The sequence below is a fragment of the Sceloporus occidentalis genome, unplaced genomic scaffold (assembly GCF_023333645.1).
Source record: "Sceloporus occidentalis isolate IW3139 unplaced genomic scaffold, rSceOcc1.0.p SCAF_7, whole genome shotgun sequence".
Taxonomy (NCBI): domain Eukaryota; kingdom Metazoa; phylum Chordata; class Lepidosauria; order Squamata; family Phrynosomatidae; genus Sceloporus; species Sceloporus occidentalis.
The window spans coordinates 30,323,219-30,351,112 of record NW_028316987.1 but is presented as its reverse complement, the minus strand read 5'-3'; the positions used below and the strand labels follow the sequence as shown (position 1 = coordinate 30,351,112).

At 40.2% G+C, this 27,894-nt stretch overlaps 1 protein-coding gene across 2 annotated transcripts in view; it reads left to right on the top strand.

The window, feature by feature from the left end:
* Window positions 1–27,894, top strand: part of LOC149309469 (contactin-associated protein-like 2) — a 1,389,887-nt gene that overhangs the window by 723,232 nt on the left and 638,761 nt on the right. For both annotated transcript variants that reach the window (XM_089532517.1, XM_089532516.1), the window contains exons 7-8: window positions 2,243–2,386; window positions 14,865–15,135. In XM_089532517.1, coding sequence (XP_089388643.1) covers window positions 2,243–2,386; window positions 14,865–15,135 — 415 coding nt within the window. The remainder of the gene's footprint in view (window positions 1–2,242; window positions 2,387–14,864; window positions 15,136–27,894) is intronic.

Here is a 27,894-nt window from a genome sequence, read left to right as displayed (position 1 = left end):
CTGATTAGCTTTCCCATTGACCAAGAAGGAAGAGTGGACAACATGAGCTCATTGTTCATTCACAGTGAATGAGGCTAAGCCAGAAATAATAATAATAATAATAATAATATCAGTGACTTAATCTAAAATGGGCAAATGGAGAAGGCCAATTAAAGGTGGTGGGGCTAAAGTTCTTCCTTAGGGGTTAGTCTGGGATGGCCCGTGGTAAGAGATCTGTCTTGACAGCCTTCTTAAAGGCATCTAAGGTGGTGATAAAATGGATCTCTTCCAGCAGGTTATTCGACAATTTCGGAGCAGCATAAAAGAAAATCCTCTGGGAAGTGTCAGCTAGTCTAGTCTTCAGCACGTGGAGTAGATTCTTCCCAGAGGATCTGAGAGTGCAGGGTGGACTATATAGGTAGAGGTGCTCCTGCAACTAACCTGGGCCCAAGCCATGTAGGGCTTTAAAGGTGATAACCAACACCTTATACTGTGCTCAAAAGCCAATTGGCAACCAGTAGAGTCTTTTTAAGACCGGTGTTATATGGTCAAATCTGGATTTTCCAGCGACCAGTCTGGTTGCCATGTTTTGAATTAATTGAAGCTTCCAAACTTGGCACAAGGGTAGCTCCATGTAGAGCGTGTTGCAGAAATCAAGACGAGAGGTTACTAGCACATGTACCACGGCTTCTAGGTGCCCCTGGTCAAGGTAGGGTCACAGCTGGCATATCAACCAAAGCTGATAGCAAGCACTCCTGGCCGGTTCATTCAAATCACCACATGACCTTGGGCCAGTTACTCATTCAGTCTTTCCTTCTTCACAAGCTTGTTATAAGGATGAGGTGATAAGGAGCAGAGCCATCTATGGCATCTTGAGCTCAATGGAGGGAAAGTGGGATATAAATGTAAAAAATAATAAAACAGGAGTCCATATCACTCACTGATAATAGAAATGTAGAGGTTAGAATAATTTTATACAATATGTAGAATAAACTGGTGGAATTTAAAAAGTCCTATTTCAGAATGAAGATGGTGTGACAATATTTTTAGTTAGGATGTGTGTCGTATCCTATTTAATCAACATCCTCATTTTTTGCAGGTTGGGTAAGGTTGGGTTGTAGGTTGGGTTTAGCCCTCTTTCCCTCCTTCATTTAAATGTGCACACAACTCTGTTTGTTTTTCAAACCAGGTGCATTTTTGTGTAGGGGTTTTTTTCATATATTTGTGCACATTTCCCTTTGATTAAAGTATATAAAATTTCTTGTCCCTTATTTATTAAAAAGTATAAAATTCTTGCCCCTTATTTATTCACATAAATAATTAAAATAATTCAACAATGAATTATAATTTTGTATTTTAATTATTAAAAGCATGCTTTTGAGTAATCTAGAGTTTAACATTATTTAATTCCTTGCTTCTAGGGGAATTGAAGGGATGGCCTTTTTGGGGGGAGGGGGGCTGTTTTTTGTAATGATAGATATTTCTTTAAAAAAATTAACAATTTTATTAGTTATTAACATTACAAATTAATGTTATCAATCTCTCTTAACATTTTAACATTAATGAAGTAATTTTGTGTGAATATTCCATCTGCAGTCCATCACACCAGATTCCATGTTGTTTAAAAGTCCTCTGATCATCAGGAGCAGATTTGGGGAGAGAAGTAGAAAGGGATAGCAGCAGCAAGACGGAGGTGTTAGTTCTGCTCTTTACATTTTCTTCCATTCGCAGAAGGAAAATTAGGAACCAAGCCATTGTCTGCTTGCAACCTTATAAAAGTGCCTCAGAATATAACATCCAGATTGCCTTACTGATGATCTCTCAACCAAGCATGTTACAGAACCAGACCTTGTTAGTGCCAGTTGAATGACAGCATCATGTAGCTTCAAATCAGTACGTCATCTCAGTGAAGTGGTGCAGCTTTTCATCTGCTTAGCTCTTTCTACGTTCAAAACAACCCTTTCCATTGAAATAAATAAAAACAAAAACAGACGTTTGGAGACCATTCATTCACTTGCGCCCTTGCACCATTACAAGAGCAAAGCACATGTTCAAATGCCTCTCGTTGATTTATCCTGTTTCATTTTCACTACAGTGAAGAAAAAGATAACAACAGATAAGGAAAAGATGTCTGAGCCATTTAAAAGTTACCTGTGGTTAACTGTATAAAAGAAGCTTGCTAATAAAATATCGGAGTGAGGGGAGGAGTGGGGAAGAGTTGTAACTCACTGTATTATAAAATGTTTCATTTTTCTTTTCAAAGATAACATTTGGGGGCATGCCTTCCTCTGGGAAGCCAAGTTCAAACAGCAGAAAAAATTTCAAAGGCTGCATGGAAAGCATAATCTACAATACTAATAATATCACCGATATGGCCAGGAGGAAGAAATTGGAGTTTTCTAGTGTGGTAAGTATGTTACTTTGTGATCATTTCAACTGATGTTTTGTATATATCTGCAACTCCATTACCATGTCACACCTCCTGAAATAACTTGGTGTAATTGAGAGGAATTATAAACTGCTTTAAAGACAGTTTATCAAAAAAGTGTTTTCCTATCACACAGGAAATTTCTTCATAGTCTGAGTGAAAGCTGTTAAGCCTTGCAGACTGTCAGTGGGAAAGACAATTTCTTTCACCATATTTCAGCTTCAGGAAAAGGAAACAAGCAACACATTTTTCTGTTTTTATAGATACCAATATTTTGGGGCATTAGTGTCTAAACTCAGAAAATAGACTGTAATTTGGAAAATCATTAATGCAAACCATTTTACAGTGTACAAATCTACTCTGGAATAAAATACTTTACATAGTTACCCGTTAGATCTCCTTTTCCATATAACTACTTCACCTGTGCTTCTTAGTCTCTTTAAGTTAAGGACATCTCCTGTCATTTTTAGAACAATTGTCCATCCTTATTCAGATACCTTCCTGATGGAAAGACCGCTTGTGCCCTTCACCAATTTCTCTGAAGCTTGGCAGCCTTGATTCCCTCAGAAAATGCAAGGATAAGAGATGAAACATGGGAACCTGTGCTTCAAAACAGAAATGCCCCTCACCATGCTTCCTGAAGTTGCTCTACTGAAGCTCTAAGGCCTGTTACAGACAGCCAAAATAAAGCTGCTTCGAGTCACAATGGAGGTATGGTGTTTCAATGATGCATGCGTCCTAAGAGTCCAGAAGTTGCGCCAAAGCCATGGTCCAGCCCTAAGGACTGGAGCGTGGCTTTGGTGTGGCTTCTAGACTCTTAGGACGCATGCATCATTGAAACACCATACCTCCACTGTGACTCGAAGCAGCTTTATTTTGGCTGTCTGTAACAGACCAATGAAAGCCTGCTCTTTTTTGAGGCAGCTCCCATTACAGCTGCTCCTCAGTGCTGGCACCTACAAATATGCAGGTATCCGGAAACACACACACACACACCTCCCATCTACCCCATCTGGTCTGCTCTCTGCCCTGGAAGGTACTTCCCAGAAAAAAAGAGGTGACGCTCCCAATTCAGCACCATATTCTGACTTTTATATATGCTGAGCTTTCAGTGACTCCCCAGTTGAATAATGTGTATTCTGGGTACTTTTGGCCCTCCTGTTGTGTTTTTGAAAGCAACAGATGCAATGGACTTGGATCTTCTCATCATTTCACTCTTCTAATCTACATCCAGTCCAACCCCATCCCATGTCAGAACTCACAATCAAATCACCCCCGAAAGATGGCCATCCAGTTTAAAAACCTCCAAAGGAGGAGACTCCACCACGCTCCAAGGGAGAGTGTTCCACTGTTGAACAGCTTTTACGGTCAGAAAGTTCTTCCTAATCTTGAGCTGGAATCTGTTTTCCTGTAGTTTGCATCATTAATTCAGGTCCTAGTCTCTGGAGCAGTGGAGAACAAGCTTGCTCCATTCTCAATATGACACTCCTTCAAATATTTAAACAGGGCTATAATATCACCTGTTAACCTTCTCTTCTCTAGGCTAAACATATCCAACTCCCTAAGTCACTCCTCATAGGGCATGGTTTCCTTTCCTATCCATCTTTCCTGTTCTCTCTTGCTCGGTATCGTCATGCCTGCCCTCTTATTTCTGCAGCTGAGTATTCCCTCTCTGGATCTGTGCTGTCTTATTTCTTATTTTCTAGTCTTAATATATCTCACCCTTTGCTCATCTTTTCTGTACTTGAATTCCTCCCTTGGCTTGATGCTACATATGCACACTACATACTCCTAATACAAGAGTCCTCCCTACTGCACATATAACAAAAAGGATCTTCTCAGGGAGCATTTTGAACCCTGGGAAACTATGGTTTGATCAGCTGATTCATTGTTTTCACACATCAGGACTAACTGACTACTACAGTCGGGCCTCCTTATCCACAGATTCAAGCAGCTATGGCTTGAAAATATTCCATACACACACACACAAAAATTAAATTCTAAATAGCAAATCTTGATTTTCCATTTTATATAAAGGACACCATTTTACTATGCCATTGTATTTAATGGAACTTGAGCATCCATGGATTTTGTTATGTAGGGGTGTCCTGGAGCCAAACCACAGTGGATAACAAGGGCCCACTGTATAAAGATCTGAAAGACCTGTCTCGCATCACCCCAGCCTTTTAAAAATTTAGAGCAAGGGTCATAATTTGCATCTTTCTAGATTCTATTTCATTCCACCCCACTCCCACAATTGTATAAATATGCTTTATGACTGAGAATTTATTATCACTCTCTACTGCATCAAAAGAAGTGGGCTTCTATCCATGACAGCTCATGCAAAAATAAAAACCAGCTAGTCTTCAAGGTGCATGTTTTTTATTTCTTTTTCTCCTCCCCGTTCCTTCCTTTCTTCCTTCCTTTTTTCCTTCCTCCTTTTTATCCCTTAGCACATCTATCTTATCTCTTTTCTTTTCTTATCTTATTTAAAGCATTTATACCTCACCTTTCAGCCAAGAAGGCTCCCAGAGCAGCTTACAAATTAACTTGATAGTTCTTGGCTCTAAGGTTTACAAAGGGGCCATTCAGACTACACTTTACCCCGGATCAGAAATCGATTCTTACACGTGAAGTTCATATTCACCCCGAATTTCCCACATGTGAATCAGAGGCTTGCACAGGCATTTCATGGCAAATGCCCCTTAGCGTGGGTCATTTGCAATCGGGGCAAAAGCCATCTCTTTTGGAAAAACCCGGGTTCCACGAATATGAACTTTCCCCCAATCATGATCAGTGCCAGTTCAGGGGAGGGATTTAGGTCAAAGGGAGGGCAGTGGGCAGGGCATTCCCTCCCTTCATCAGGGCAAAGGAGGAGGAGGAGGAGGAGGAGGAGGAGGAGGAGGAGAAAAGAGTTGGAGGAAGGATGCAAAAAGGGGAATGGGTGACAGGAGGCAAAGGGTGACAGGAGGCAAAAAGGGGGAATCGGGATGACTGACGGGGGCTGCAGAGGACAGTCAAAGGGAGGGCAGAGGGGGGAACTGTAGAAAGTGACAGAGGAGGAGGATGAAGGAGCCGGGGGGAAGATGGGGGGCCATGGAGGGCGTTCTATAACGGAGCAGGATGGAGGCGAAGGAAGAGGCAGGAGGAAGGGTCAATTCAGGGCAGGTCAGAGGGACAGAGCAAGCCTCCGCTCTCCACCAAGGAACTTTCCCTTTTTTGAAATAATTTTTGGCAGTCTATGTGCATTTTTTTGCAATAGATATATAGATAGAACATAAGCAGGACAAAGGGTCAATTCAGAGCAGGTCAGAGGGACAGAGCAAGCCTCCGCTCTCTCCACCAGGGAGCTTTCCCTTTTTTAAAATTTTTTAAAATTATTTTTGGCAGTCTATGCACATTGTTTTTGCAATAGATATATAGATAGAACATAAGCAGGAAGGGTCGATTCAGGGCAGGTCAGAGGGACAGAGCAAGCCTCCCTCTCACACCAGGGAGCTTTCCCTTTTTAAATTTTTTTAAATTGTTTTTTGGCAGTCTATGCACATGGTTTTTGCTCCAGGTAGATATATATTAGATAGAATGTGGCTAGCTGCTTGTTCACTTTTCCTTTCATTTCCTCGCTTCTAGCAAAGGAAATGAATGCTACATTGCAAATCTTACAACGTTTCTTTTTCCAATTTGGCAAATTGATACACAGAATGCTTTTGCTACTGTCTCTAAGGAATTCAGGGGTAGCCTAGGGAAAGCAAAGAATGCATGGCATCACATCCTTTTCTGGCATTCTGAGGTGAGGAATTTATTATTATTATTATTATTACATGTGTATGAGGCATTCTGGGTTGGCAAGGAGGGAGGATACAGGATGCAGAGATGGCATTAGCTTGCATTTTGGGGTTGAAAACAGGGCCAAGGGACGATCATAACCTGCATTGACCCAAATACCCACAACACACACACATACACAAGAGGTTTTTAAATTTGACAAAATGTGCGCATACTGGCGCCTGGTTCTAAAAAAAATGGAGGGGGGAAGCACACTTCCTATGGGCCAATGAGTGCTAGAAATGTCACCTATGACGATCGCGGAACTAAATTTGATTGACAGCCAGGCGCCTTCATTTTAAACTCGATTTCTCCAAGAGGGCATTCAGGGTTAAAATACCCTGATTGGTTAGTCAGCACTTGCTTCCGGAGGGATTTGGGGAAGGAGAAACCGAAGCTTCCCAGTTCCCACCAGTGCAAAAGTGTAGCATAAGTCAGGATGATTCTATCTGAATTCAAATACTACTCCCCTTTGCTTTGACAACTTGTTCATGCCACAGCTCTTCAGCTCTGGCTAGCTATCCCTAAAGACGGTTGAGCAGCATGTCATAGTTTGCTAGGCAATCTCTGTATGTTAAGCCCACATCACATTAAATAGACATTATGATGCCATACAGCTGGTTGTAAATTTTCCCTTAAAAGATTAACAGCCAGAGAAAGTGATTTTTTTCCCCAGATGTTTGGTGTTCATGAGAATGGCTCATGAATACAGTATCTCCTTGTAGCTGATTTTTTAACATCATCATTATTAATATGTAACACTACAACAAGACCTATACACTTCATGCAGTGTAAGTAACGCATGAATGCTTCATCAAGAGTCTGTTGCAGGCTGGTATAATTTGACAGCTCACTCGTTTTCCAGTGCAGAGAGAAGATACAAAAATTGCTATCTCCTTTGTTTCAAGCAGAGTTACTTCCTTTGCTTTACCTCTAGGAAAACAAGATCAATTTTGTTATAATTTAATCAGCATAGATATTCATTTTTCTCTTTCGTGCTCTCTTGGTTGTTGTTATTGCCCCTTGGGATTGGTTTAGCATAAGATAGTTACAGTGAGATACATAAATTTAGATATTGAAAAGAAATGCTGTGTTATGCCTAGCTCTAAATCTATTTTTTTTAAAAAAAAATCAAAATAGACACAGTGTTAATGTAGAACAGCCATTGTTATACATGTGGGACTAAGCATGAGTTACTTCTGATTGTCGGGAGGAAGCTATGGACACAGAGAGCATCCATAAAATATTTCTTTACCCAGAACAATGGATGCAAGCTACAGCAAAAGAGATTCCACCTCAAAATTAGGAAGAATTTCCTGACAGTAAGGGCTGTCTGACAGTGGAACACACTCCCTCGGAGTGTAGCGGAATCTCCCTCCTTGGAGGTCTTTAAACAGAGGCTGGATGGCCATCTGTCGGGGATGCTTTGATTTGGATTTCCTGCATGGCAGGGGGTTGCACTCGATGGCCCTGGAGGTCTCTTCCAACTCTATTATTCTATGATTCTATGATTCTCCTCCTAAACCCTTTGTACAGCCAGCCCAATTTATACCATCTCACCACTTCTGGAGCACTTTCATCATGAAACCTGTTCAACATAGGGATCCTGTGTCCAAGCAAGGACAAAGAACCTTACCCTCAAAGTTTAGGATGAGGCACCCCTTGCTCAGGCCACAAACCACCCCTGTTTTGCAGAGATCTTGTATTAAAGAATAGATAATATGAAATATATCCTTCATTTCTCCCAGGCCTTGAACATGGCTGAAGCCATGTTCACAGTTATTTGAGTCAAACATATGTCTATATTTCCTTAAGTTCCCTTCCCTCTTAATTTTATCCTACTTTTGTCCAACCCTTACTTCAAAGAGCTCAGGTCAGACTGTGTGCCATTATTCTATTTTCTCTCTCAACAAAAGGCCATTTGCCAAGCATTAAGTACACAGTAAGGATTTTCTTGAGAGCCAGCATGGGTACTGATCTGATTATGATTCTGGAAACCAGGGTTTGATTCCCACTCAGCTATAGAACCCCACTGGGTTTCACCTCTTGGGCAAGTCACACAGTCTCAGACAGCCGCAGAAAACCCCATAATAGGTTTGCCTTAGGGTCGCCATAAGTTGAAAATTACTTGAAGGCACACAACAACAAAAGTCTTAGCTAATTTCATTATTTCACATACTGTATGAGAATTTAAAAAATTAAAAGATTTCTTCCAGTGGGCAAAATTATTTGGCTTTGTATTGGTTTTTCAAAGTTTTAAAAAACTTTTTGGAACTCCTTTGGGAAAATCTCACAAAGGCTTTTTTTACACAAGAAAAAAACGTTATGCCCAAAGTACAACATTTTGCACAAAAACATTTTACCTCAGCCCCAGATTTTTCTTACTGTTTCTTACTGTATTTTTCTTAGTCACAGTGTTGTTCTTGTTGTCATGCTACAAAAATTGAGATGAATATTCCATGAAATTGTTCTGCATGGACATACAATTTTTTTGCATTACAAAATTATACTGAAAAAAAGTAGAATCAGCACAAACTTGATTTTTTAAAACTATAAAACAGACAATTATGAATTTCACTGGAGATGAATTTAATTGAAGATGCATGTCCCTTTGTCCATATTGGAGAAAAGAGGGATATAAATATAAATTGTAAATATGTGAATAGATGTTATTCTATAAAGAAAAAAATGTATCCCATGAAATGATTACAATAATAATGGCAAATACGGTCCACTCTGTGCAAATGAGGGTTAAGAAATCATTAATTCCTTATGAATCTAGTATAGATCCAGTTAAGAATCATAAATGCATTATTAATTTCACCATCAGCTGTTTTATGAATATAAGTACAAAAAGATCCCTGTTTATTTCAGTTAATGACCGGAGCATTATAGCTTTGTTTATTCCAAAGTTTTAAAAAAATCAAGAAAGAATTAATCAGGGAAAACTGGAAGAGTAATTGGTCATCTTTGCATCCAGATATGCCTTCTGTATTCTACACTGAATACTGCCTAGAAGATCATAGAGTTGTAGAGTTGGAAGAGACCACAAGGGCCATCCAGTCCAACCTCCTGCCATGCAGGAAACCTAAATCAAAGCATCCCCTACAGATGGCCATCCAGCTTCTGTTTAAAGACCTCTAAGGAAGGAGACTCCACTACACTCCGAGGAACTTTGTTCCACTGTCGAACAGCCCTTATTGTCAGGAAGTTCCTCCCAATGTTGAGGTGGACTCTGTATTCTTGTAGCTTGCATCCATTGTACCTTGTCCTGTTCTCTGGAGCAGCAGAAAACAAGCTTGCTCCCTCCTCAATATCACATCCCTTCAAATATTTAATCAGGGCTATCATATCGCCTCTTAACCTACTCTTCTCCAGGCTAAACATCCACAGCTCCCTAAGGCGTTCCTCATAGGGCATGATTTCCAGGCCCTTCACCATTTTAGTCGCCCTCCAGTTTCTCAATATCCTTTTTGAATTGTGATGCCCAGAACTGGACACAGTATTCCAGGTGGGGCTTGACCAAAACAGAATAGAGTGGCACTATTACTTCCCTTGATCTAGACACTATACTTTTATTGATGCAGCCTAAAATCTCATTGGCCTTTTTAGCTGCTGCATCACACTCTTGACTCATGTTCAACTTGTGGTCTACTTGGACTCCTAGATCCCATTCACACATAGAAGTTTATCGCACAGGGCTCCAGCACAGATGGAGAAAGGTCCAAAAGCAGCCTGGCAGGGAACGGAATGAGTGGGGGACACATTTTACCGCACACCCAAGTCCCTCACTTGTTCTGTTCCCCTCTCTTCCACTCCCAATCTGTCCCCAGAGGGGGTGATTGCCCCCTCTGGAATGGATGGGGAACAGATAGGGAACTGAACGGAACAAGTGAGGGACTTGTGTGTGCGAGAAAATGTATTCCCCACTCATTCCGTTCCCTTCTGAAAGCAGTCCCTGGGAGCCCTGTGTGATAAAGTTCATAGTTTCATTCAGCCAGGTGTCCCCCATCCTATATTGGTGCATTTCATTTTTCCACCCTAAGTGTACCAGTACCTTATATTTCTCTGTGTTGAATTTCATTTTCTTAGCTTTGGCCCAGTTTTCTAGTCTATCCTCATCTTTCCCAGGCAAATGAATTCTAGAGCTCTTAACCCTCTTATGTTAGCTGAGATCTATGTGGGAATCAAAGGATGAAGGGGAAGGGAAGAGTAAGAAGATGAAATTATAAGAAAGGGAGGAGGGAAGAGCCAAAAAAAGAATTTTGGGTGGAGTGGATGGGGGATTTAAAAATTGATGCAGCTGTTTCCTTTACCCAGAATTCAAAGCAGGGACAGTGGGGGTTAAAATCATGGATTGGATTTTAACCTTAATTCTGTGGAAGTTTTCAGTGAAGTAATGTGACATAAATTCAAACACTATTTTAAAAATAATGTAATTGTCTTGATGTTCTCAGTTCAATTTAGATGTAAAAGAATTCGATTTTAAAGAACATTAATAATAAATTTAATGTGTTTACTCTTTTCTCACTAATTTTTTCTGCTCTCGGATAGGGAGTTATATCATCACCCATCCATACCAGAACTTTGAAAGGCTTCCCCCACCCCTGCCATTTTGCTCCTAGCCCACCCACCCCCAGTGTCTGCCCATCCATTGCGACCTGCATTGACCCTCTGGCATTACCCAGTCTCCTCCACCCAGCATCCCTTACAGCACTTTTCTCCAAAGCAGGCTCTTTTATGAGACTCAAGATGATGAGTTTGGAGCAAAGCAACTATTTCACTCCCACTAAATACAAAGTATGCATACATTCATTTCTGTTGTTACTATCAATTATCACTTTAAATACGTCAGAGTTAGAAATTTCCTTTTCTTCAACACTATACAGATATAGTTTAAATGGCAAACAAAACACAAGCATATATGCATATAAGTTTGAAAGTTTTAGGTGCATCAGCATGCACATCTCATTTTAAAAATGTATGGAAATTAGTGTTATAGAGGATTAACATTCTGTGCTCCTACCCTTTAGCTCTAAGATTGCTCTTCTTTAGATAAAACACTTAGCTTACTCTCTGGTACAAAACTTTTAAGGCAAATTAATTTGAAGAAACCAGCACAACTTCATACTCAGTGTGGAAGTAGAAGAGTTCAATGCATCACAGCTTGTTCAGACCTTTTCTGAAAAGAAATAGCCTGACCATAGTATGCCTTGGTGAACTTTCAGTTAGATTACTGAAATGCATTCTATGTGATGCTGTCCTTATGAATGTGTAAAATGAAGTGCTAGACTTCTGACAGGAACAGGTTATAGATACCATATAGCATTAATTCTACATGAAATGCACTTGTCAGAATTCAAGGTGCTGGTAATGAAAAATCCAAAATAGTTTGGATCTTTGGGGCCTTATGACTTTATCTAGTACATACAGATACATGATTTTATATTTCCTTAGCATAGCTCTTTAAAGTATGCAATGCTTCCTGTTTTTAGAATGTTTACATTATGTGTATTGGTTTAATTTTTTATAAATATTTATAAATTTTATTTAAATTTTATTTAAGTTTGCCAATAATGTAAATCAAAGCCAAACAAACAGGACAAAAAATAAAAAAGGAGGGAGAAGAACAAAAAGAATAAAAAAGAAATGGATACAAACTCAAAAGAAAAAGAAAGATAAAAGTGACTTCTGGTCTTCTCTTCAGCGGTTTATTAAATTGATACTATTGGTTTTATCATTACCTCTCTCATGCAGTAATTCCTCATCTCCTTTCTATGGGATACATTTATTGCTAATCCAAATCCCATCTTAATCCATGTTAGTAATGACTATCAAATATTTCTATTTCTTTTCCTCTCACAATTTACATTAAACAAAACCATGACCCAAAAGACACTGCAGAAATAATCCAGTTTGAGACCACTTTAACTGCTCTGGCTCAGTGCTAGGGAATTCTGAGAATTATAGTTTATTGTGGCACCTGAGCTCTCTAATAGAGAAGGCTGAATGTCTCACAAAACTACAGTTCCCAGAATTCCCACAACAAATCAGGTGAAGCCAAGATGACTAGACTAAGGCTGTCATGCTTTGATCACAGCATGAGAGGCACAACTAATGGCAGAGGGGACAATAATAGTAGGAAAGGTGTAGGGAAGTAGAAAGAGAGGAAGGCCACATACTAGATGGATGGACTCTATTAAAGGGGTCATGGGTATGAATTTACAGGAAATAAGCAAAGCATTGGATGACATGGAGTCTTGGAGATGTCTCATCCACAGGGTCTCCATGGGTCAAGATTGACTCAAGGGCAGTTAACAACAACAACAAACAGTTTTCCATTTAAAATCCATATCTTATAACATCAATTATAACATCAACAGTGTCTCCTAACTCTCCACAAATCAAAATATTGCATTTTCCACTTCATTTTTAATGACAATTAAAAGTTCAACAATTTTCCATTTACAACAAACCTCTAACATCTTTAAAATTATTTTTTCTATGTATCCGAGGTACTAAATGTACATTACACATAATGTAAACATTCTAAAAACTTTTTTTCTTTTATTCTATCTGATCGATTTTATAGCCTGTACTTTACCCTTGTATCTTAGATCTTTTCCTTGAACCAAATTAGACAATGAGCCCTAATATTGCTTCCTTAGGCCCCATACAGACAGGTCAAAATAAAGCTGCTTCTAGTCACTTTGGGAGTATGCTGTTTAAATGATGCATGTGTACCAAGAGTCCGGAAGCCGCCCCAAAGCCACGCTCCAGTCCTGAGGACTGGACCTTGGCTTTGGTGTGGCTTCCGGACTCTTAGTACACATGCATCATTTAAACAGCATCCCTCCAAAGTGATCCGAAGCAGCTTTATTTTGGCCTGTCTGTATGGGACCCTAAATCCAGAGAAGTCAAACCTAATTTCTTAAGCATTCCTATTCAAATTTTACTTTTAAAAAAAACAAAAAACAAATCTTTGAAACTGTCCACATTTGGCATCAGTTTCCAAAATACCTAAAATTGGGTGGGTGGGTGGGGGGGGTTGTTTCCAATTTCCCAAGAAAAACATTTCAGTTGACCCTTCCAACCATACAACCACCCTCTCTACATTGAATGCCACTCTCGAACTCTCTTTTTTCCAGTGCCCCCATCACTCCAGTCCAGGCAGAAATCCCCATCTGTAAATGTCTCTTCACACAGCCCTGACTTCCAGCTGGGTCCCCTGTTTTGGTCATCCATATCACGTCCCATAGCTTCCCCTAATTCTTCCTCTTCCAGTTCCTCCTGATCTTCTTCTTCATTTTCTGATTCCTCAGTTATTTCAAATTTAATTTTAGGGTTCTTGAAACACTTTTCCATCAATTAACGTTCATTTCTTATCAGCTGCCAGAACCCTGCAGCTTCATCTTTCAGAGGTTACATCTTTAATGTTCTTCTCTTCAGCAAAAACTTGACAAACAAAAAGTTAAAATGTCTCTTGAATGTCTCCTCCAAAAGAAAGTCAAGATGGCACAGCCCAGCCCTTAGCCAATGTTGTTATTCTGATCGCTTCTGGTGCAATACCTCCCTTGGGCAAAACAATTCCATTTCCCAAAACAAATCAGTCTCTCAAGCATTTTTACTCATGAGGTCCTACAAAAGTATCTAGTCTTCTGATTTTAAAATACTACTTTCATCATTTCACATTACTGTATCCTTTATTGCTTTTGCCATTTCTTCACCAGGTATGTGAGACTTTCTACTTTGAGCCTTAAAATGCACACACACACCCTTAAAAAATGCTTTCTCACATTAACACAAAAGGTAAGGAACTCACCAGGCATTGATGAAACCTCTGATTCAAGGATTTCTTCATGCCCCAATAAATCAGCAAATATAATTAACATCACAGAGAGAGTTGTGCCAGCTTTGAGTCTATTAAAAGTTTGTGTGCAGCAGGAGGAGCTGATCCACCACCACCACTTCATTCATATTCTATTATCACAAACCCCTCAATCTCCCCTTATCCAGGAAGGTAAATCACTGGTCAGAACCTGTGTCTTAACTAGTGATTGCAGTGCTGCCACTCTCATTCCCACAGAGCCCCATCTAAGAGATTCCAATTGGCTATTCTCACCCCTGGAAGTCTGTATTGTTTTAATTTTCAGTTGTTTCACATTTTAAATTGTTCCAATTAATTTTATTTGAAAACACCCTTACAATATGATGTTAGGTGGAAAAACCATAAATAAATACTAACTAATCAGTTTCTCCATTGACTACTACCAAATAATTCTAGAGACAAAATAGTATTCCACAGTACCTTGCAGTCTAAACTAGTGGGACAGGTGAGCAGAAGCTATGTTCTGACAATGACCCTGCAGATCAGGCAGAGGAACAGGCCTCGCCACATAAAATCAGTTCAGGAAGGTATCATGGCCAACAATATCAAATGTCACTGTGTCTGACTTCAAACTGAACGGACGTAGATTATATGTTTTCCTTTCCACAGTTAAAAAAATGGTAGGGATTTTTTCTCTTAACTTTACTATTTATATTTTTTATTTAAAAAATCTATCATATGAAAGATTAAAAAGATTAAGGGTTATATTTTTCATCTGTGTATTTGTGTTTTGTTTCTAAACAGGGGAATTTAAGCTTCTCATGTGTGGAGCCCCATACAGTGCCGGTCTTTTTCAATGCAACCAGTTTTCTTGAACTGCCTGGCCGTCCAAACCAGGATGTATTTTCAATCAGCTTTCAGTTTCGGACATGGAATCCAAATGGACTACTGCTTTTCAGCAATCTCGCTGAAGGACGGGGAGCTGTAGAGATTGATTTGATTGAGGGCAAAGTCAGCATTCATATCCATGTCAATGTCACTGGGGACAAGAAGAATCAAATAGACATATCTTCAGGTAAACACAATAACTCTAGCTATTTCTTTTCTTCAGGTCCTATGATTTTACAAGTTGGGGCTAGCCCTCCATGCAGATTTCAGTTTTGATCTTTGATCTTTGTGTTGGAAGAAAATCTTGCTTTGATTGTGCTGCATCTGAGGATCTGACAACAAAAAGATTACTCTTGGACTCATGTAATCCAGTTTGGACAACTCAGGCCAAAACCCTGGTCAGGATTCTGTGGATCCAGCCCAGTCTCAGGGCAAAAGGTCCTCAACACAGGTCAAATTGACCCATTGTTTGAAGCAGAGTTTCTTGGAAACTTCATGGCAAACCCTTGCTATCCTGACAGCCCCATGCACCCCTTACCTCCATTGTTAGTGCTGCAGGTGATTAGATCCTCCATCACTGCATGTGACACAGAAACAGGGCACTTGACTATGTGATTGCAGCCAGGTGCCCCATTTTTGCATCAGCACCAGTGATGGGGGTAAGAGCTGCAGTGGTACCAGATGCATGGTCTGGGAATGGGCAGGTGGCTAAACACCCACCCATCCTTGCACCAGCCTGGGGACCAATCTGGGTTGAGCCTTGGCCTGGAAATAGGTGGGTAAAAAGACCTCAGTTCTATGACGGTAAAAGAAAATTGTCCAGAGAATTTTGAGTGGGTTGCTTTATCTATGCATTTAGAAGTTTAATGTCTTACTGTTGTTAGCACCCTATTGTTCATCAAAAACACTGGGAAGTGGAAGAAGGAAGAGACTGACTGATATCATAGAGAGAAATATAGGTATTTTGTGGCATGAAGGTTGAGGTTGACCACAATTAATTTGGAGTTCTTACTGTATTTACCTATGTACTGTATTTATCTATGTATTTACCTATTGTTAAGACATTAATCTTGCATGGCTTGTATATTCAGCATTTTATAGAATGACATACACAAAAATCAAGTAGGTGCTTTCAAAAAGACTGACAATCTATTTTCTGACATGAAGACAACCAAAGAAGAGGGCGGGGGGAAGAGGCAATTTTAATTTTCTAAATATAATCAGAACAATTAAATGATGATCAAAATGGTTCCAACACATTTTTGGACTAGAGCTCCCATAATTGTGCATATTTGGTCATATCAAAGGGCACTAGGTTGCCTATCTCTGCAAATACAATAATCATTGACTTGTACTCTAAGGGACTACAGCTGCTTAACGAGAAGATATATGGTATGATTTTTTTATATGGAAAACATTGCACATACAAGTTTTCAAGTAACATTATTCATTAAAGCCTTTTTGAACACTTAACAACATCAGACTTTATAGAACCATAAAACCTCTAAGAAGGACCTACAAGCCCTGACTGCTACGTCCAAGTTATTAGCCCAGTAAAATAGTACTTTCTTATGTGGATCTGGCTCGCAGAAACATGGCAACAAATCTTTTGCTATGTTTTAGAAGTTTCCCATATTCATAGCAGTTATTTAAACAAGGGTCTGTGGTTTCTTAAACTTAAAGGCCTAGAAATTTATTGCCTTGGTCAGCATGAAATCAAAAAAGAGACAATACTGTCAAAAGTAAACTTTTTAGTCCCATTTCAGTGCAAATGGTAAACAGGTGTATGAATCTCATCATACATGTGGAGTGAGGTTTGTCTTCTGCTCCCTACCCATTTTCCTGCTTCATTTGTATTCAAGTGATATAAATTCTGGCTCATCTTCCAGGATCACCTTTTCATCTCCAAATATATTTTCACTGCAGTGATAATATTTTCATGCATTCACTTCAAAACCATGGATGCTGATTTAAAGTGTGAAGCAAGCAAGTTTTGGGAGCATTGTTGTGTACAACTCTAGTTAAACTGTTCTACTGGGGAAAAGAAAGGTATTGTTCTAGATGTGTTGCCATCAGAGACAGAAGACTTGAAGTAGAAGGACTAAACAGATGTCCCTTTCAATTAAAATTTGCCTGGTGATTTCACTGGGGAGTTTTAGAAAGCTTTAAGAAGGTATTCATGCCAAGAATTGATAGCTATTACTAGTTTGTAAGAATTCCAATTTACTTTATAATTGGCTGTTGTACTTGTTTGCTTTTAGGAATGCTTGAAATCTTTTATCTTTGTCTTTTGCCTTACCTTGTAGTTTCTTTCTTCAATCATTTATATGCTGTGAGAAGAATCAGTTGATAGGCTAGGTAATCAGGTAGACATGTTGAAATACATGATGTGTTTGTCCTGTTGGCACAATTGTAAGCAAAGGATCCTGTTGTTGTTGTTGTTGTTTTAAGTATACACAGTTATTTGATCTGTTCCATTCAGTAAAAATGACTGGATGAAGATGTGCTGGATATGTAGGAAAGAAAATGAGTAGGAATGGTTTTATGTTATAAAGAATCCCTTTCTCTGATAAAGAATTTCCTCTGTCCTGCATTCAGTAAAGTTAATTCTAAAACGACAAGACACTGAAAGTGTTGACTATATATCCCTATCATAGGGGAAAGAGGAGAATGCAAGTCCTTCCTTCATTTCTGTGTACAATTCTATATGCTTTTTATATGTGCACATTTTTGAAAAAAAAATCAATAGAATAAGGCCATTTTGTACATTTTTGAAAGATACCCATTTTTATACACAATAGATATTTTTTCAATGCACACCTAAGTTTGTGAATGTGTTAGGAATTCCAAGAATACACAGATTCAATAGCAAACTCCATTCTGGTCTTTCTTAAGTTACATGAAAGGTGAATTAGATAATTTTACATGGAAATACAAATGAACAAAATTGTATTCCTCTCTACCAGCATTTTCAAAACAAACTGCTGTGTCTTGGTGTGCTGCTCCAAATGGAGAGAGAAAATGTTTTATGTTTCCTTTGCTGCAGTAGATACTACTGTATAACCTTTAGTAATTCCTCAGCATAGGAGGCCTCCCAAAAATGACACACTCTAAAACTTGAGGGGCTGGTACCTGAAGGAGTTTTTTTTCCTTCTCCCATACATTAGAAGAAGTGCTTTCCCTTCTTGCATAAGGCTGGATCTTGCCCAAGATCTGAGTACTTAAAATTAAGTACTGTAATTGTAAGCAATTTCTTCTGAAATAAGCAATGCATGTGGTCTGGGAGGCATTTTTCACCCCTGACCCATGGGCTAAATTCCCTCAGCATAACAAAATGCTTTGTGTTCCTTCCAAAATGGCAACAGGAGGTGACATCGTGTTACCTTCTGTCATCATTTTGGAGGAGAAAAAGAGGGAAAAGAAGGAATTTGAGAAGGTCAGAGGTTGTTAAGGATTTGGAAATTTGAAAGGTGTTGTGTGCATGTATTTAGGGAGCTTTGGGTAAGAGCTGAGTAAGAATTCTACTTAATTTTTTAAAAATTAGGGGTTCAGAGAACTTTGGGGAATAGTGTGGAGCTTCAGAAACAATGGAACTGGAATCAAAGGATCACATATAGGAGCTTATCGCTTGGCGACTTAAATCAGCTCCAGCCTCCTGGGCTGCAGCTGGGACATAGGATGGAGGCAGGAATTATTACACACTAAATCAGTGCCAAATCACCAGCTATCATTAGCCTGGGTCCCAGCTGGGTCCAAGCCACACTCTGCCAGGACTTTTTTGGTGTTGGAATGCTTTCCAACTGACTAAAACGTGCTGGCAGAGCACAGCTTGGACCTGGACTGATGGTAGCCTGCAGTTCAGCAGCAATTTAGTGTGTAATAATCCCCACTTCCATCCCATGGCCAGGTGCAGTCCAGGAAGCTGGAGCTGATTTAAAACGCCAAGTGATAAACTCCATGGTTTAAGTCCACACTTTCCCCAGCCCTGAATTAAATTAAGTAATTCTACAAGTAAGGTCCAAAACACACTGCAGAAGTAATCCAGTTTAGACCAAGCTGATAGGTCAGTAATTTGCCGGGTCAGTTCTCTCACCTTTTTTATAGACTGGAATAGTAATAGCTGAACCCCAATCCTCTGGGATGTGTGTCGTTCTATCAATCCATGTAAACAAACTTGCTAGAACAGGAGCCCACCAATCTGTATTTGTTTTTAATAGTTCAGGAGGGATGTTATCGCAACCAGGCACTTTTCCTGTTTTTAATTTGGAAATCAATTTGGTAAATTTCTTATGTCTAGTTCAGGTGTTGTTTGATAGATCTCCCCTGGAGTAAAGATTCAATATCAAGGGAAAAACTTTGGAAAAAATTGGAATCCCTTAACATCGATAAGAGATTACTGGTGCTTATGAAGATGCTTTACGAAAATACCTATATGAAAGTCCAATGTACCCCTGCTGGACATTTAACAAGAAAAATACCTACCTATGTTGGAGTAAGACAGGGCTGCATATTAGCCCCCATCTTATTCTACTTCTATATTAACTCTTTAGTTCATCATTTGGAATTGATAAATTTTCATCCCCCTCATTTAGCATATAGACTGTTATATGCTAAATTTACAGCGCTTTATAAATAAAGGTTAATAATAATAATATGCTGATGATCTGGTGCTTCTATCACAGACAAGAATAGGCCTGAGACGCCTCTTAAGTGCTCTTGCTACCTACTGTAAAGATGAACTGCTGACTATAAACTACAACAAAACAAAGGTTATGGTATTTAATAAGAAAAAGACCAAACATAAATGGCAGATCGATGGCCATCAAATAGATCAGGTTACCTCATACAAATACTTAGGGATAACCTTCCAGTCAACAGGATCATGGCATCTGCAAATGAAGCATGCCACTGCTAATGCCCAAAGAAGTACCAAAGCACTTCTTTCCTTCTTCTATTCTAAAGGTGGCCAATATGTCCCTGCAGCCATCCAAGTATTTGTCAGCAAAATAATTTCCCAGATGCTGTATGGCTGTCAGGTGTACACGCTTAATGATTACAACTCATTAGAAGTAGCACAAACCAATTTTTTAAGAGCAATTACAAGAATTCCAACATGCATCTCAAATGTAATACTCAGGTTGGAGACAGGACAAATTTCTATGGAAGCCCGAATATTGATGCTTATTGTGAATTTCTGGCTAAAGTTGACTTTTCTTCCTGTGAGACTTACGCCATTAATTTTGGCAGACACTTTTCAATCTAAATGGAAAAACTCTCTGACTACAAAACTCCAAAATCTGGGTCTCACGACTAACGCCCTCCAGTCTATGGGATATTCTAAAGCTAAAACAGCCATTATCCAGCGCATAAAGGACATAGAATTCCTAAACCACAGAACTCAGTCCGCAAACTATTTTTCTTATTGGGACAGTTTGATAATAATAATAATAATAATAATAATAATAATAATAATAATAATACTGATGATGATGATGATGATGATGATGATGTTTTATTTATAGACCGCTATTTCGCAATGATCATAGTGGTGTACAGTAAAAATTGCAATACAAAATTAGCCCCTGTGGTCTCTCAGCAATCAGGGCAGCAGCAGCCTCTGGCCATAGCCACTCCTTTTGCCCCATCTGCTTGAGGTCTTCAAACAAAAATAAAGTAAGCCCTCCATATCCACAGACTTGCCATCCGTGGAGCCCAGCATCTACTGATGTCAAGCCCATGTGGGGGAATGGCAGAGGAGGAAGAGGTGGAGGAGGAAGAGGAAGTTGTGTGGAGGATGAAAGAGTAGGAGGAGGAGGCAGAGGCATCAGAGGGAAAAACAGTAGAGCGAAGAGGAGGAGGAGAAAGAGGAGATGGCCCCCTGCTGCCCACCACTGTGAGAGCACTGAAGTGGGCTTCAGGTGGCCAGGGTAGCAAAGTCCCATTTTCCCTAATGATGGTGCAGCTGCATGGCCGCACCATCACTGAGGACAACGGGACTTGTGTATCCACAGATTTTAGTATCCCCAGAGGTATTCGGAATTGATCCCTTGCGGATACCAAGGATCAATGACTTGGATAACAGAATTGGGGGCATACTTATCAAATTTGCAGATGGCACCAAATTAGGAGGAGTAGCTAATACCCCTGAGGATAGAAAATTCAGAATGATCTTAATAGTTTAGAAAGCTGCGCCAAAGCAAACAAAATGAATTTCAACACGGAGAAATGTAAGGTACTGTACATAGGGCAGAAAAATGAAATGAACAGATATAGGATGGGTAACACCTGGCTGAACAAGAGTATGTGTGAAATGGATCTAGGAGTCCAAGTAGACCACAAATTGAACATGAGTCAACTGTGCGATGTGGCAGCTAACAAGGCCAATGTGATTTTAGGCTGCATCAATAGAGGTATAGTGTCTAGATCAAGAGAAGTAATAGTGCCACTCTATTCTGCTCTGGTCAGGCCCCACCTGGAATATCGCGTCCAGTTCTGGGCACCACATTTTAAAAAGGATGTTGAAAAACTGGAGCATGTCCAAAGGAGGGCGACCAAAATGGTGAAGGGTCTGGAAACTATGCCCTATGAAGAACGACTTAGGGAGCTGGGGATGTTTAGCCTGGAGAAGAGAAGGTTAAGAGGTGATATGATAGCCCTGTTTTAATATCTGAAAGGATGTCATACTGAGGAGGGAGCAAGCTTGTTTTCTGCTGCTCCAGAGAACAGGACCCGGAACAATGGATGCAAGCTATGGGAAAAGAGATTCCACCTGAACATTACGAAGAACTTCCTGACAGTAAGGGCTGTTCGACAGTGGAACAAACTCCCTTGGAGTGTAGTGGAGTCTCCTTCCTTAGAGGTCTTTAAACAGAGGCTAGATGGCCATCTGTCGGGGATGCTTTGATTTAGATTTCCTGCATGGCAGGGGGTTGGACTGGATGGCCCTTGCAGTCTCTTACAGCTCTATGATTCTATGATTCTAACTGTACAGTCATCGCTCATTTACCCTCTTTCTCGCAGGCAATTGCCCTTTGAATTGGCTTGCCATAACATCTGCTTCTGCTCTGCCACTCCACAGATGAGTTAATCCAGGGACAGAGAAATGATCCCAAATGAAACTGATAGAAGCCACAGAAAGGACAAGCAGTTCATATTAAGCATAAAGATTTGTGGGTGGTCCTTGTAGGGGAGTGATAAAGCAGATTATGTGGAGTAGTGCTGACAGTGGGCACCCTCCCTCATTCAAGTGATAAAGAGAAGCAACAGGAGCATGTTGTTTCTTTGGAAAACATGCAGGGTGAGCAGGGTTCAGGCAATGCTCTTTCTGGCTGTCACTTCCCCAGCTGCATGGAGCAAATGAAGGAAGGAGGTAAGGGAAAGGAGTGAGCAGTGGTGGATGGCTCCTGGGGAACAGTGGTCCTGAGAGCCCCAGTTGCAACCATTCCCCTAGCCACCCCTCCCTGGGTCCACTCATCTCATCTCTGCTTCCTCCATCCCTGCCACTTACCTTCCTTCTTGTCTAGCACCATTGTGGTGCAGTGACAGCTGAGTGACATCACTTGGGGTTTAGTGCTACCCCTCTTTAATGGTACACCTAGTATTTTTTATTGATACTGCTGCTCCTGCATGATGTCTTTCATCCAAACCAAATAGGGTAGAATTCCTACCCTATTCTGTGTAGGCCCTCTTCTTTTCAACCTAAAGCCATCATAAGAAATTGCTTATATAAACTGCTCCAAAACCTTTGCAGAGAACAGCTGATAGTTAATATATGGGACCATAAACAAAACAAAAAAGATTCTGCTACTGAGGCATGAGTCCTTTCATAGGTATCTACATTTTCCTTAACATGTTTGTAATGGCCCACAGTCAAATGTTTCACCAGAGGTTCACAAACACTGATACAAAAAACAGAATGAAGATGCCAGCTACAGATGCAGGTGAAACATCAGGAATAAACTCTTCTAGAACATGGCCACATAGCCCAAAAAACCCACAAAGAACTATGATTGCCAGCCATGAAAGCCTTTGACTTCACAAAAAATGGAATGTTTTTCTTCTGCACATAGGTCTAGATCACAACCTCTCTCTGAGAGAACGTCCATCTCCCCAAAATTGAAATGGAGCTTAGAAAAGTTACTTTTTAGAACTGTAGAGAGAGGAAGTATGTACCTCACTTGACCATTTGTGGAACTATTTTAAGCAATCTTTAATCAGTTACACCACAGTAAATATTTGAGTTTCTGAAAACAGAATCCATCAATATGACTAAAATTATTGTGTAGTTTTGACTTGGGTTTCCCCCCTGTCAGTCTGTGTAGACATTCAGCATTATAGTATGTCCTTTGGCAGCTTGGCATTTTCTGTTGACATTAATAAAGTTAAAAGTAAACTTTTAACTCGATTCATCTGTGAAAGAGCATCACCTTTCTGCTGCATTGTGTTTGCTTTCTGTGCAGTTCACAGAAGTAGGAGCCAAAGTAGGCCTTGAGGAGAAAACAAAGCTTCTGTACTATTCTTTTAGTTTTCAAAAAGAGAACAAACCTTTCTTCTTAAGCAGACCTCTTTCCACATATTGCCATTTCATTTTCAAATGTTGCTGAAGCAACATGCATTCATTGAGCTGAAACAGAGAGCTGGGGCTCCTCTCCATTTCAAAAGCAGATTCACACAATTCATAATGTCTTGAGGAAGTTTGCTCATTAACTTTATGTATTTGCTAAAGCAGCTAAATTGCCTTACCTTGGAAACAGCCTTTATACAAGAGCAATTTCTTTTAATATAAGAAAATTTTTGATAAACATGAACTGTAGAACATCGGTGCAGATCTGGTGTATTCTGCTATAAAAATATTTGCATTTACAACACAAGAGGAAGTCAGGCATAACTGCTTTGTCAGTTTTGGACTATAATGTTTGAACTCTTAAATGTTAAAAAAGATGTGTTTTTAGAATGCTAAAATAGCTAATCAAATTCTTGCTGTGATCTGTTAAGACTTACAGAACCAAACTTGTTTTTACATTAACCACTTAATGCTACTTTAACTTCTATTTTGGTACCTATAACACATAGTCAATAAAACATTAAAAACAGTTTGCCAGTTTGAGCCTTTAATCTGTTCTACACCGGGAGCCAATTCACAGCTCTCTTAGCTGTGCTGAATTAATATTTTTAAAAGTTTCACTGGTCAAAAAGAACTTCATGTTAACATTTTCTTTTCTAACTCCCAATTTAAACAGAACATGGATGACAAACTGAAGATGGCCTCATTATGAAGTTAGTCATGAATATATTGTGCTGGTGCAAATGGGCACATTGCCTGCCAGCTTATGTGTATAAATACATTTTTGAACCACAGGCAGGGAGGCATTTGGGAATGCAGTCTTCAAATCTGGCTCAAAATCATTCCAGGTTAGCTGCTCTTTTTAGGAGATGAAGGAGAATAAGATGGTGAAGAAGTGGTACAACTGTTCTGAATGGAGTGGCCATCTGTGCTGCTTTAAAGAGAACACGCCTCTGACATTCTGTTCAAACGACTGTCTAGTTTAATGCATGTTTAATGATAAAGAACTATAAAGAGGGAGTCCAGTAATGTAATGGTTTACTACTCATAGGCAAGAATGGGTAAAGTTAGAGTTTTTCTCATCACTGTGAGAAAGTGGTTATCTGAATAAAAATGGCCCATTTCTATTCACTTTATCTCATTCACACCAAGGACTGCTATTATTATATATCCCCTTTCTTGTTTCACATTTTATAACATCTTGGTTTATAAGTGAAATGGGTGGAAATATTCTACCTCATACATTTTGCTAGATTTCAAAATTAAAATATCTTTTGAAAGCATGCAGTACACCAGAATTAGTCCAACTTCTAAAACAGAATTGAAACAAGAGCAGAAAATAGAATTCAGTTCATTCTCCAATGTCTCATTAAAAAGACCACACAAGCCATCTAAGGCTGGTGCATTGTTGAATTTCAGATTATATATTATCTTTTGTATTTCTTTAGCTGTAAATTTCTCTGACAGAAGATTTTGGGTGATTGATTTTTTTAACCATTCATTAATAACCAAAGCATTAAAAATGCAATCACTTTAAGGCAATATTAGGACTGAAATTATCGTAAATTCTTTTTCTGTAACAGAATCATAGAATTGGAAGAGACCACAAGGCCATCCAGACCAACCTCTCGCCATGCAGGAACTCTCAATCAAAGTATACCTGACAGATGGCTATCCAGCCTCTGTTTAAAGACCTCCAGGGAAGGAGACTCCACCAGACTCCGAGGAGACTCCACTACACTATTGAACAGCCCTTACTGTCAGGAGGTTCCTCCTAATGTTGTGGTGGAATCTCTTTTCCCTTGGCTTGCATCCATTGCTCCATGTCCTGGTCTCTGGAGCAGCAGAAAACAAGCTTGCTCCCTCCTCAATATGACATCCCTTCAAATATTTAAACAGGGCTATCATATCACCTCTTAACGTTCTTTTCTCCAGGCTAAACGCCCCCAGCTCCCTAAGTCATTCCTCATAGGGCATGGTTTCCAGACCCTACATATCTGGCAGAAGTTTGGAATGTTTATTTTTTTAAAAAAAATTATAATTAATAAACAATTTTACTAATATAAAACAACATATATGGGGGAAATACAATATCTACATTTAAATACTGCAAACTAAACACTACCTACACTAATATAGTACATATAATAACAATACAGCAACAATAAACAAAAAAGAAAAAAGGGAATGAATGTGACTTCCAATTTACTATGTGAAGATTGTAGTTATTAAACTCTTTTACTTCCTCTAAACATATATGTAAAATAAATTTATTAATGCAAGCTACTATTCTTCAAATCCTAAAGTTGCTATTTCCCCCTAATATGGGCTCATTAGGGCGGGTTACAGACCGCCCATGTGGGGCAGGCTGCACCTGCCCCTTCCCTCGGTGTATCGGGGCCTCAGCTGCCAGAACGGCAGCCGCTGAGGCCCCGATCCGCCGCTTTTCAGGCTACGGGGAAGCAGCAAAACGCCGCTTCCCCGCAGCCTGAAAAGGGGTGTCCTTGGGGCTTCAAGCCCCAAGGACACCCTGCGGCGGCGGGGAGGAGAAAGGGGCCACTTGGCCCCTTTCTCCCTTGCTTCGCTGGGCGCAGCCGTCTGAAAGCTGCGCCCAGCGATGCAAAGCGGTGCCGAAATGGAGCTCTTTCCTGGTCCGCGCTAAGGGCACGCTAGGCGCCCTGGCGCGGAGCAAGGACGTCATGTCCGCGCCGCCCTGTATAGAGGCGGCGCGGCCGTGACGTCCTCATAGTGGTGGCCGTCTGGAACGGCCGCCGTCATTTTTTACGCGCAGAGCGCATATTAGGGTTAGGGAGGTGCGGAAGCACCGCACCTTCCTAACCCTAGTACGCACTCCGTGCGTACTTTAATGGCAGTGTGTAACCCGCCAAAGTCAATTATCAGTTTCCATTCTTTTTAAAAGTTACCTACAGATCTTTGTTTAATCAAATTCTTCAGTTGATCAGTTTCTACCAAATCATGTAATTTTATCAACCATTCCTCTTGTGATGGAGTACCTACACATTTTTGTGCATACAGTATTCTCACTGCAATAAGAATATTTTGAACAATTCTTCCATGTTTCTTTTCTATCTGTTCTTACAGTATTCCCCATAAACAAAGTTCTGGTTTCAGTTGCAAGTGAAGCTTCAGGATGCCTTCCATTGTAGAATATATCAGAACTTTGTCACAAGTCACATATGATAAAAAGTCCCCTCTTTTTGCTTACATTTGCAACATGTGTCAGTAGAACCCTTTTACATCTTTGGGGGTCTTTATAAAAATGTTCTTTCAAATCACAATTCAAAGTGAACTTCAAACTCTTAGTCGATATCCACCCCCATTGATTCATTTGGATATTATAACCAATATTTTGAGTTTATGTTATAATGCATTATTTAGCTTGTTGCCTGGGAGGGAGGCGCCACAATAAGACACGAGCCACATGTGGAGGAAAGGCCACAACTTTATTAACGCAAAACCAGCAACCAAAGGTAGGGTTGGCCAAAAGCATGAGGTCTGGATCATCGTACAACCCGCTGTTGTAAGATACTAGGCAGTCATATATCAGCAAGACATCGGGATGAGCTAGGGCTAATGGAACACCCTCTCTTATCCATGCAACCTACTGATTGCATTTAATAATAAAGCCCCTAGTCACCAGGAAGCGATGTCACATTATGGCCCCCGCAATGGCCACAACGCAAGCCCTCATCGCTCCTGTGTCCCATAGGGACTCCCGATATAGTGCTACGCAACCCTATAGACCATGCCCACCACATCCAGATCCAGACCCTCTGCTGCCGCCCCAAAGTTGTGACAAAAAACACCAGCACCCTAGGGAGGGCGGGTGGGAGGACCGAGCAGCAAATGGCACTGAGTGCCGGACCACGCGGCCTTAAATAGGCCAAGCAAAGGTGGAGGCTGGGAAGGGAGTCGCCCCACCCCCAGAGCAGCTGACCAATCAGCTGCTCTTGAAGACTGGGGCAACCAACGAGAGGGGCTATCCGCCTCCCAGAGCGGCCATCTGGGGGCAGAAGTCCCTCCCTTTCCCTCCCCATCCACCAATCGCAGGCAAGCGCGCCCCAACAGAGCATCGCCGCTCCGGCAGCAGCACGGCCTGCCTGCAGAGTCAGGCAGCCGTCTTTTCTTCCTACATTTCCATTCTTAATAAAAGCTTATACATTTTTAGCAATTAAATGTTCATCATCTGTATATAACTGAATTTCAAATTCTGAACCATGTATGTTTGTATCCATCTTAAATCTCTTAACTATCTGTCTATAAAAATACAACTGAAATTCATATCCCTCTATTTCTATTTCTTCACTTGTTTACATTCTATAATGCTCCTCTCAAGCATTAAGAGAGCTCAATAGGTTTTCC